A 12126-nucleotide genomic window follows, 5' to 3' on the forward strand; every position below is an offset into this window, starting at 1 on the left:
TAGACAAGACAACACTTAGATAGGTCACTCTCTACAACGTGAGTGTCGTAATGTCAAAGATTATGACGGTCGTATCGTTTTGTGAGCTATTAAATGGGCGCCACTCTGCGTCTCATCTATACGCCCTGATAACGGGTTTTGCGGTGTTACTTCGCGTCTCGACAGGACGCCTGCGAATGCGTGTTCAATGATTCGAACGGACATATATTATTTTTGTAGCGGAGGGTGTAAATATGATGTCGCAAAACCATTTGTTAGCTCGTTTCCTGAGCGCGGGCCTCCAGCGGAAAACTGTGGCCCGATATGTCGCTCCATATTTATGACCTGGGGGCTCCCCGACGGTGTCTATGCTCGCGTTAATATAAAATAACGAAAAAGTGTGATTTTTATGTAACTTGTGACGTCAATTCAAATAACTACAAGAGTTAAGTTTAAGTTGTGGCCGACAATGCATGGGAGTGGTTTAGTGTATAGATATCATTGGCCACTCCCACACAACAACTAAAAGTAACTAAACTGTGTTTTCAACTGCAATATGTATATAACTTGGTCCAAGTATAAAACAAGCTCAAAAATAATACAGGCGACCAATGCCATCCAGCTCCAACCTTCAAGTTTTTAACATTAGATCTGGCAACACTGTATATACCGTACAATGACAATTAAGACAACTGACGTAGCTCGCCGTTGACAGTTCAAGTTAGCGTCCGATATTAGTACAGCCAATGAATAAAAAAAATGTAAACATAGCAGGAAGGAGCAATAGCAATCAAAGAGGGGGACAGAAACAAGGGGGAGGCGGGGGGAGTAATATGGCGGCCGTCAACTTCCGGTTGGCACTATCAGATCTAAATTTAATCTTGTCCACTGTACAACTTAATTTAAATTTGCAAAACTCAACTGTTAAAGAACCACAAACAAACAAAACAAACTAACACTATACTACAACAAATACAAACAACAAATTTTTGCGGGTTTGAAACTCCAAACTTTCAATGACTTTGCGTCAATTCAACTGCGAAGTAGGCGAATGCGCAATCAACTTCCGTCCCCCTCGCTTAATGCACAAACGGGTTATAATTTGTATTATTGTTACCTCCTGATACTTGTTCTTTTTACTCATTGAGTACAGCGCTGTCTCAAAATCAATTTTCAATAGGTAAATAGTAATTTAAGTCCATTTTACCTACCTCCGATATAACATTAAAAATATTTTAGTTGGATGCTGCCTTTACTATGTTACCAAATTTTCAAAACTTTACTAAAAGTAAAAAATATTTCACCTTAAAAAAAGGTTTTTTAAGGTTAAACAATATTTTTTCGAGTAAAAGGCTTTGCCGGTCCAATATACGACATAAAAGGAAACTTTACGGCAAAACCCTGGAAATAATTTTTAATTTCCATTCGGTAAAATAATAACGGGACCATCGCAGATATGTAAAGAATTTATATTCGGGCGGCGTGCGCGGTCGTGTTATTGTAAATTCCCATGACCGTTCTTCCAGAATGTGATTTCCGAAACTTTTGTCTTATCGCCGTTCCTATAAACTTTGGGAAGTCTGCCCTGGGATAAGTTTTATCTTCTGGGGGGTGAACCGGCAACGTTGGGTTTAATACCGTCATTTTTCTCAAAAAAAACTAACATTCCACGTTATTATATCACGAGTGGATAGTAGTACCATCATAAATCTTTTGGTAGCCCTCTTCAACATTTTCTGAAGGGTTCTTATACGCTTTTGTAACTTTTGTTGTATGAATGGACCGATACAAATACATTTGTATTATAAGCTCTATAGGTCTGAAATTTGGCAATATGTTATCTTGCTTAGGTATCTGTTCTTTTCATGTTTTTTTCTTTTATTGGACACCGGAAAAAGGTTGTAGTCGGTCAGGTGGGAAAAATTTGTTCTGACCCTACTTAACGTAATCCTTGTAACTGGTATATAATTTGGTACAAACTGATGTTGTTTGAGTTAAAATTATTGTTTTTAATCCTATTTAGAGCAATGCGTCCTCTGCAGGTGAATACCGTAAAAGAAGCGTACCTAATTCGATTAACCGACCATCTATTTGGCACGGCTATATTCACTTCATTAGGTGGTCACTGATCCAACTCAATACACCATAGAGATCTCTTGGGCGATGCTCACTCCACTTTCTATAATATACTATGTTTACTTTGAGTGTTAAGGATAGGCTGATTGTTTACTCATTCAGAAATTTGTGTGGTTTACGTATGAAAGGAAATTTAATAGAGTTAGCACCATTGGACATTTCGGCATACATCATGTTAGGAGGTTGTTGACAAGGTTTCTTTTTACATCGGGACGAGTTCATTTTGATGAAATTTATGGTAGAGAAAAATGCTATTAACATTGTTAATTAATCTTTTTATTACGAGCGAAAATAACTGGCATATTTTCCATTTACCGCGTTATTTCCAGTCAGTCTAGTTGTGTTATTTCAGATTGATTGCGTTTTGTGAGTATTTGCACCAAAGCTGCGTATTTTGTTCCGTAAGGTCACGAAAGTACAGAAATCATTTTACTCAACACTTTTGCTTTGCTCATGCAATGTTTGTACTAGTTTTTGTAGTGAACTTGACTAGTCAAATATAATTTTTATTTATTTTTTAAAGGTTGGAACAGTTAATCACCGGGGCAAAAACTCTCCAATTTATCTTGGAAATAAGGTAATTTGATCCAAAACCGTATTTTTCCAACGTAACGAGCATGTAAATTTAGCTTTGGTTGTTTTTTCCTTGTCATTACGCATTATTGTGTATTGACAAAATCTGAAAACTCGTTCAACCCATTAAGGTTCTAATTAACTATTAATAAGTGCAGGTAGACTGCAAACAATCAAAGTGGATAGTGGATGTGGGCGCGAATTTACCGATGCGTACAATTTCAATCAAAACAGTTTGGCAACGCTGCACCACTTTTGACAAGTTGAAGCTGACAGCTAAAAACTAAATTTTACCAATTTTGTGGGTATTTTATCATATTTTGTTAGATTGTACTCTCAGGCAAACCAGGTTTAGCTACTTTTATGTTGTTAATTGCGTGTAATTTATTACTCTAATTCTACAAATTAGTTTAATAGGTTTTTTTATTAATTGCGTCAATTATGTCATCTTATAAACGGGCGCGCATACCCGTTACATTACGGATTTATACAAAGTCTTAGTGTCCCGTTACAGAGACAATTTTACATTTATTTCAATTTTTTTGTCTAAATTTGACACATTTTGCGTATAAAATACAATTTCAATCAGTTACTCTCTAAGTAGAGTGTTGACGTGTTTGTCCTCTTCACTAAACTATTTAATTATAGAATCCTTTTTCATCGCCATCCTAAATATCCCCAAACTGTTACTTTTATGACCGTAAGACACATACATAAGATGCATGTTTGTAGCAAGTTTAGTAAGGAAAATGGCGCTTCGCTTGGCACTTTGTAAGCACTGTCAGTTTAACAGGCGAAGCATCCATTAACACCAAAAATGATAACTTTTTTGAAATTGTGATTTTAGACGAGACGTAATTTGCAAATTTCTAAAACACATTTTTGCGACAAAAAAATTTTATCTACAGTATAATAGACAACTTTCTTAAGTCAAATTTAGACGCCATTGCAGTGTAAAATTTTATCATCAGGCTTCGATTTTATAGAAAAAAAAATTTAAGTCCAATTTTTGTTTGGAATTTTGAAATTACGACCCCTGGATGGTTGTGGCGATGGCGACGGGAAAAGTGCAATTTCTCACTGCGGCTCGGACTGCTTACACAATGTAATATGTGCGGTTTGATTTATAGGTCCATGGTCGGCGTTAGCGCTAGAGGTGATAATGTGGCGGGGTCTGTAAATCAAGTGCCGTAAATCAGGAGGTGCATTATCGGCCCGTTTCAGCGGTAGGCGGCCCGCCGGTTACGGTTACCGTGTCGCTGATTACGATGATGGATGATTTGTCCAGACAGGTCACGCAAACCAGGTCCGCATCCAGAAAACCCACACTTACTGCCCCCCCAAACATGATTTTTGTTCAATTCCACTGTAGGTAAGAACCGTTAGTTATTGAAATTAAGATAAATGGAATCAACACACACGCTCACACCATGCAAGAGATAAAACCACCCCATTCTGATTGTAACTACCTAATTAATTACGTTTATCTGGTCGAAACCCTAAAGTTCTCACAAAAACATGTAAAATCGCGTAAACAAAATAGTTGTCACCACGTAGCATAATTTGGGTTAATTTATTACACAAAACGGGCCCTTACACGGTAGCTTAACAATGATGATCGAGGTCCATTGAGGAAGGACGACAGCTGTTAACGTTGTAAAGCCGAAGGACCACATTACATGCTGCTATTGTCCTATTGGAGTCTTTTAGACAGCCTTTCGGGTGGCAAAATGTCAGAATGATTTAGTTACACTAAAGCGTGTGATGATATATAGCTTACATTTTTAGGAATAAGATATGTTAATTAATCAACACACGTAACGAGCTTCAACCTCCCACCAAACATATTTGCCTTTATGTAGTTATACAGGACCTTTAATAATTAATATAAAATGTAAGACAATGCTATTGTTATGGTCTGATGTGGGTCATTTTCTTCTGAAAGTCAACAAATAATAATAATAGGTATATAGATGCATTGGTTTCGATGTTCTTGCTATCCCCCAGGCGTATCATGTCAAGCGTCTCTCCGAAATATTGGCGCAGTTGGTTATCGGTCTGACAAGATCGTTATATAAATTCAAATGCGTGTAACCAGAGCTTATTCCCACTTTTTCATGTTATGGTCAAGATTAAAATGTTTGGAATAATACAAGCCACCCAATAAATATTAAAGACAACACAAAAATATTTTACGTTATTTACAAGGTTATTGGGATTATTGTGTTTGCCATATTAATTAACATTAATCATTGTTTTTAAATTTGATTTTAATAAAACTTAATTATTACCGCGTTTTTGAACCTACTTCCCACATTGACGTTAAAAACGGAACAGTCCCTACTAAACGTCACGCTTAAAACCCTGATCGTGAATTTCTTCTTTCTCTCTCTGTCCCCATAAACCCTTGTCGTCTAGACAGAGAGAAAGCGCACACCGTTCAGCTCAAATTAACTTTTAGTTAGAAGTGTTACAACCTAACCTCTACTTTAATAAAAAATAATAATAAACAATTTCAAAGTTCACGTGTTTGTTTTCAATTAAATTAAACTTTGAAGTATGGTCCAGTTTTGTCCGTTCTGCTCAAACATCCTCTTTGTAGAAGAAAACTCTTCCGGTAATCTACAATTCACGTGCAATCTGTGTCCCGTGTATTTTCCGGTAAAGAAAAACATTTCGTCTCGCACCTATTGCCAGCTGAAAGATATCGACGACGTTCTGGGTGGGGAAGAGGCCTGGAAAAACGTGAATTCGACTGAGGAACGGTGCCCTAAATGTAGCCACGAGCGCGCTTATTTTCTGCAGCTTCAAACCAGGTCAGCTGATGAGCCTATGACTACTTTTTATCGCTGTTGTAATCCAGAGTGCAACCACAATTGGCGAGACTAATGGGCTTGTCTAGTAGTGTTTTGTTGAGAACTAGTCAATTTTCCATGGCAGAACACATACCAATCACTAGGCCCGATGCCTTGAGCACTGCCATTAAGTATTTGCAGTCTGGATGTGTCATTGCAGTACCTACAGATACTTTATATGGACTGGCTTGTGACGCCACTAATATGCAAGCAATAGAAGAAATATACAACATTAAAAACCGATGTGAGTACAAACCAGTTGCAGTGTGTTTTGGCAAAGTTGAGGACATAAGTGCTTATGCCAGTGTGGATCATTTACCTAAAGACCTACTGAGTAAACTACTACCAGGGCCTGTGACACTAATTTTGAACAGTGTAAACCAAGTGGACAAACATCTGTGTTATAATGGTAAAATTGGGGTTAGAATACCACAATACAAATTTATTCAGGAGTTGACCAGGGGTCTTGGCAAGCCTCTAGCTCTTACAAGCGCCAACACTAGTAACAGGTTAAGTGCAGTGTCCTGCTTGGAATTCAGAGAGTTGTGGAGTAAAATACCGGCTGTATTTGATGGGGGTGTTACTAATGTGAGCAGAGAAGGCTCTACAGTCATTGACTTATCAGAAGTGGGTAAATATTATATTATTAGGGATGGGGTGGCTTACAATGACACTGTTAAGATTTTGAAACAGTTTGATTTTATGAATAAAGTAATTCTATAGTAAGGAGATTGTCATTTTTTGTTAGAAGAACCATTAAGGGAGAGTAAAAGTAGTGCAAATGATGTTTTCACTTTCTAGTAGGTACTACTAAAAACGTATGTAGAAGACTATGAAACTCCTAAACAGTGTTGACTCCTGTGAAGGGTTCAAACAAATAGAGTTTTTTATTTCAAATGAAATTAACTAAGTGATTGTAGGTCAACTTAGCAGAAATTGCAGTTATTTAAACATTTAATCAATGTTGAAATTTACTAGTTTCTAAGATTTCTTCACTAAATGTAATAATACAAACAACTGTAATAAAATAACAATGCCAATGATTTCTGACTGTTTACAGAGTCAGGCTTAAATTTCCGCTTCTCAACAACAGTAGGGGAAACTCCTACTGAGTTAATTAAGAAATGCATGTAAAGCTGAACGGTTTTGACGCGGAGTTATAATTACCAAGTTGACGAGATGTCTCTCTGGCTCTTTTGTTTGCTTAATTTAAATTCGTTAAGTTTCCTACCATAGAAAATCAGCAGAATTTTTTTTTAAAACTGTTTATAGCTGAATTTCAGTTAAAAATTGCCAAGCGATTTTATTACAAACATTTTGTAGGATCATATATTTATTTTTTTATTAAGTCTCTTGGCAGGTTCTATTAAGCTCCGAAGCAGGCATAAATCTTATCTTGTTCTTGCAAGAATGACTTTGCCAGAACGGGGCCTGATTGATCCTGTATGTGGCCTTATATCTGTCTATAAACAGCCACTCGTAAATTAGCTCGGATGGATCCGATGAAGGAAATTCATTTTCCACTTGTTTGAGCCGCAAGCGAAGCGTCTAGAATCATTCCGCTTTTCTTGTGCTGTTTATAGAAGTTTGCTTAATCACCCCTTCTCGTTTTATAGGTATTTATGGCTGGCTCTATATTTTGTTTTGGGCAAAGTCGCTACCTTGTGATATATCGTAGTTGTTTGCCGAGTTTGTTTTCTATCTGTTTTAGGGATTTAAATAAGTCTGGTTGGATAACAAAAATCAATCATGTTAAAACATCATCGAGTGTGATAATGTCTGTTCCATTTGATGGAAACCAACTTGAAGAATATCACGGTGGTGTACGGATCATTAGGTGCTCGAAATGCAAAACTGTTTAAATAAAGAAGGCAATGAAAGGTGTAATTGATAACTGATGGGGCTTCTGTGCTCCTCTAGTTTGATTAAACCCGTCAAGAGTCGATTTAACTCAATTAAACTGGAAAGAATATTGCAAAGTCACCCTTTAATATTGGAAAAAAGAGGATATTATCTGAAGTGTGTAAATATTTTCAGATAACCATGTTTAAAAAGCACGTGTGTTTCTTAGAAAGTTACAATATAACGGCTCTTGGACCCCCCTCGAAACGAGGGCGAGAAGGGGGTCCGCCGATATACAGCGTGTTTCACGTTCGTTAAATTATTCCAAAGACTGAACTCGATACAAAATCATTCAGCCGATCAATCGACCGGTCTTATGATTTGCATGAAACAGAGGAGAATTATTGTAAAATGGACACGCGGATACTTTGTGATGTGTCCCGTTGCCGGACTCAGCCTCGGTAATTTTGGGGTAATTGCCGTGAAAATGTTATACCCTTAATTGATGGTGATCCTGCGCTAATTGGAAAATAGTCAAGTCAATTATTTATTGTTCTTTTTGCACAAAAATTAGGATTATTTAATTTATAAAAAAATGCGATTAGTAAGTACCTATATAAAGAATACAGTTGCAATCGTGTATATGTATATAATTAAAAGCCACCCCCCGGGGATCTAAAATCTGTTAGGGGCAGTTATATCGTGCAACTGTACTTATGTATTTAAACCTATTAAATACCCATGCAAGGCCGATAATAATGCAAAGGCTCAACATGCGGTTGAAGGTGATGACAATGGAGGCCCAATGAGCACACATAAGAAAATTACTTTTAGTTGAACGGCGGTGCTAAAAAGACCCAGTTTAGGATAAGTAATGGACTCCCGGTGTGCTCAACTCGCACAACAAATTGGAATTCGGGTCTCTCTTAGGACATTATTATGTCGATGAACATCAACATTGGACGCATCTAGTGATTTCCGTTATGCGATTACCGCAATCACATTATATTTGCCTCTTCGAAATGATTTCTGGCCCTGTATTGTTGTTAAACAAGAAGCAGTTTTTGACGGTGAGAACCTATTTGAGTGCACTTACCGAGTAGTTGAAGTAATCGGTTCGAGGGTTTAATTGCTTATTGAACGGGTTTATGTGGTCACCAGGAAAAAATGTGTCAAAAAACAGAATATGTATTATCTTCTGGACCAACTGATACAGAAAATTGGGACATTTTATTTTCTGCTACTTGAGAAAAACTGGTTAAACGTAACGTACTGCGTACCTTTAATCAACTCTAGTCCTATTTTTTAACAAAGAACCAAAAAGTGATAACTTAAACATTATGGGTTTTATCATTTCACACTTCCGTAACCGAGCTAAACGGCGAGGAAGCCGGGGTTTTCCAATCTCTATAAGGGAAATTCAGCCCTGCTCGGGTTTATCTTGAAAAGTTTCTGTTGTAAATTATCACCGCCGACCTCAAGGCACCGAGTCTTACCGAAATCCGGTCAAATTTTTTGAACAAAAGTGCCCTTAGGCTCTTTGAAACCTTGCTTGTCACATTTCATTAAATTGATAATCGGAATGTTAAAAGTTTCTTAAAAGACTTTAAGGGTCGGCACCCCCTTTTTTCTTTTCTTTTATAGTATTTAGCCCTCAAAAATCAAAACGTTTTAGACTGCATTTAGGTAAAGTGCGTCGTAATTGCGTCCGTGTCCCTCATCGGCTTTTCACAGAAAAACCGCCCCAAATTTAAATGTTTCTTAAAAGTCAAACAAAAAGCTGAATGACGACTGGGAGGACCGGGGAATTAATGCTTTGAAATTCGACAGGTCGCACATATAAAATGAAATGGGAATTGGGAAATTTCTCAACAGCGGGAAGACGCGGCGTGCAGTCCCCTGATTACGGCCTCCGTTACAGTAATTGCACGTTGGTTCACACGTAACACCCCGTACATTCCTACAGTCTTTTTCCGATAAGTTTAGGGGCGCGGAAGTTACTTTGTATGCATTCAGCCTCGCTCCGAGAACGCTCCACTGTTTGAAATTCGAACAATAACTGAATAAAGCTTTTTTTTAAACGTCCTACTATAAGTTGTACTCACATTTTAACTAATTAGTTCACTTTTTTTAATGATTTTACCCGAAGTTGTTGAGTAAACGAAAAGTCAGTACCATCCACCCCATTAGCAAGCAGAATCACCCGATTTATCACTTATTGACTTTTTGAACGGGTGTGCTTGTATGCCGTCTTCCACTTTGACATTGATAAATTTGTTTGGTATGAGCCATTTCTACGACACTCTGTATATGATTAACGAATATTATGGTGGTAGACCACCGGGAAGCTAATAAGAGCAAAAAAGTACCGAAGTCAGGTCGCGTTTACCTCAAACGTGGCAAATTAAGCGTACTGACCGTACCTTAAAAAGGTACCGACTCGGGTTACATATCACCTTGTCAACAACTGGTTGGGCAGATAAGTGGAAAGATGGCGATTTAAAAACAAAGAACATCAGGCACCAAAGGGGGAAAAAATTCTTTCCTAACTGACTGCGCCATCTGACTAGTAATCAGTTAGTGTTTCTGGCTAGAACCAAAACAAGCAGGTAATATAAAGGATTAGCCAGTTTAATACAAGAAAAAAAGACAGTAAAACATATACACCAAACAGGTGGTTTTTAGAGATATGCTCTTCTCTTTCAACGAGAAAAACTCCGTGTAATGCACGCTTAGTTTAACGGATGGATGCAAGTGTAAAGTACGCCCGATTTGTCAACACCAAACGGTTTTCCGGTAAAACGGGCACGTGGATGTCTCGAATCGGTGGAGCGGACCGCCATTAATTCCAAAAGGCTGAATGTTGCCGAACCGACCACGCCGTTATCCACACTTCCACACTCAGTCTCAAACGCAGTCACATCTAAAACGTATATAGAGACCCCCCTTTACACACACACGTTGGTAAATGCCGTGTATATTCCACGAAATGGATATCAAAACCGGGTTTAAGCAACTCGGGAGATAATTGCTTTGAAGTGCTTTTACATACAGCATTTAAAACCTAATAAATCCACTGGGCTGTATAGTGTGCGTTAAGCTGGTTTTAGCGGACCTGTTATGCATATTTAACACCTTACAAAAAAAAAGTTGGAATTCAACTAAGTAAACTTGTGTGTAGGATGTTGATTCAAAGCTTTGATTTTATGTACCAGTGTAGTCTGAACAAATTGCGGTCACTAGTGCACATAGATTCAATTTCCGAACACGGTACTTCCTAACATAAAGAACATCGAGCTATAAAGATGTTAGTGAAGAAAAGTGTTATTTCTAAACCCACGACTTAAGAAATAATGAGAACGACCGAAAAATCAAGTAAAGTGGCTATATTTAATTAAATTATTATTAGTCACCTTACAAATAGTTTAAAACCTAAATATGCAACGGTTGAAAATGGTTGAACTTCCTGTACTGGTATGATTGGAGTGTCCTCCAGAGTCCATTGCACGCTTTCATGCAAGTTTATACCTTTATGGAATCTACTGACGTTGACACTTTACCAGTTTCCACACTCTCCCAGATGACAAATGTCAAAACTGCTTAATTTAAACTTTAAAGGTTATTTCACTTTTTATGGGATTTTCTAGTCTAATAATACATTTTCCAAGAAACTTAAACCACTGATTGTTTTGTTTGTATTGCACCCTCGGTAGCCAAGATACTGGTTTGTTTACATTAAACGTAAGTATAACATCCTTGTCCTACTCTGAAATTATGTCAACAGCAGGGAATATTGGTTTTGGTTTATTGACTCTTTTGATCCTTTGGATTTTAACATTGATAATCTTCGTTATAGCCATTAAGCTACAAAGTAATATTGCCTGGATTGCCCTGGGTTTAACTTCTGCAGTTACAATTGTATTGTTGGTAATCCCTACTGAAAAACCTGAAGATACACCCCAACTTGGTGATGTGGTAAGTTGTGTGTTTTTCCTTGAAATTTTTACAAACAGTGTTTCTTGCAGGAAAAAGACTATATAATTGTGTACAAAAATCTTATACTAATTTTCCTAGTGGCAAGTTTCATAGCTGGTCTTTTAATACTATTTATTGGTGTGTGTATTGAACCAATCAGGCCAAAACCCCTGAAAACCTTTCATGATTATTGAGAATGAGTCCACGGATGTTGCTCAAGAAGCACAAACTCTTCCTCCACTTAACCAGGAAACTGTTCAGTACATCAAACAACTACAATAGAATCATTGACATTAAAGGTAAAAAACACATTATACAGACACAAAATACAATCACACCTTTAAATTACAGGTAATGATGAGTTTCTATCAAAAGTGATGAACTCAGTGAACCCTGTGGTGGTAAATTTCCATGCTGAATGGTGTGAGCCTTGTCATATTCTCACACCAAAAATGAGAGAACTTATTGAACCAATGACTGACATTGATCTTGCCATTGTTGATGTGGAGAACCATGCAGAACTGGTGCACACTTTTGAAGTGAAAGCAGTGCCTGCTGTGATTGCAGTAAGGGATGGGCTGGTGGTTGATAAGTTTATTGGTTTGGTGGATGCCACCATGATTGAAAACTTAATAACAAAGTTGGGTCAAAAATTATAAGCTTTAACAACAATATACTGAAATGTAAATATATCTTTTGATTAGTTTTAGCAAGTAATAAAATAAATAAAATATAAGAAATAACTGGGTCCAGTATTTTATTCCCA

The 12126-nt window shown here is 37.3% G+C and overlaps 3 protein-coding genes across 3 annotated transcripts; all 3 read left to right on the forward strand.

Moving 5' to 3' along the window:
- The first annotated feature begins 5165 nt into the window (after positions 1–5165).
- Positions 5166–5615, forward strand: Polr3K (RNA polymerase III subunit K). Its single transcript, XM_081982259.1, has one exon. The coding sequence runs from the start codon at positions 5248–5250 to the stop codon at positions 5575–5577; it is 330 nt and encodes a 109-aa protein (XP_081838385.1). The 5' UTR covers positions 5166–5247; the 3' UTR covers positions 5578–5615.
- On the forward strand, positions 5577–6272 carry Tcs1 (Threonyl-carbamoyl synthesis 1). Its single transcript, XM_081982252.1, has one exon. It carries the CDS (start codon positions 5577–5579, stop codon positions 6264–6266), a length of 690 nt encoding a protein of 229 aa, XP_081838378.1. The 3' UTR covers positions 6267–6272.
- A 4700-nt stretch (positions 6273–10972) lies between these two features.
- On the forward strand, positions 10973–12103 carry LOC145730827 (thioredoxin, mitochondrial). Its single transcript, XM_081982256.1, has 4 exons — positions 10973–11126; positions 11242–11360; positions 11411–11659; positions 11712–12103. The coding sequence occupies exons 3-4, from the start codon at positions 11557–11559 to the stop codon at positions 12017–12019; spliced, it is 411 nt and encodes a 136-aa protein (XP_081838382.1). The 5' UTR covers positions 10973–11126; positions 11242–11360; positions 11411–11556; the 3' UTR covers positions 12020–12103.
- Positions 12104–12126: the final 23 nt, after the last annotated feature.

This window comes from Ips typographus, linkage group LG6 (genome assembly GCF_016097725.1).
Source record: "Ips typographus isolate SLU linkage group LG6, UJ_Ityp_2.0, whole genome shotgun sequence".
Taxonomy (NCBI): domain Eukaryota; kingdom Metazoa; phylum Arthropoda; class Insecta; order Coleoptera; family Curculionidae; genus Ips; species Ips typographus.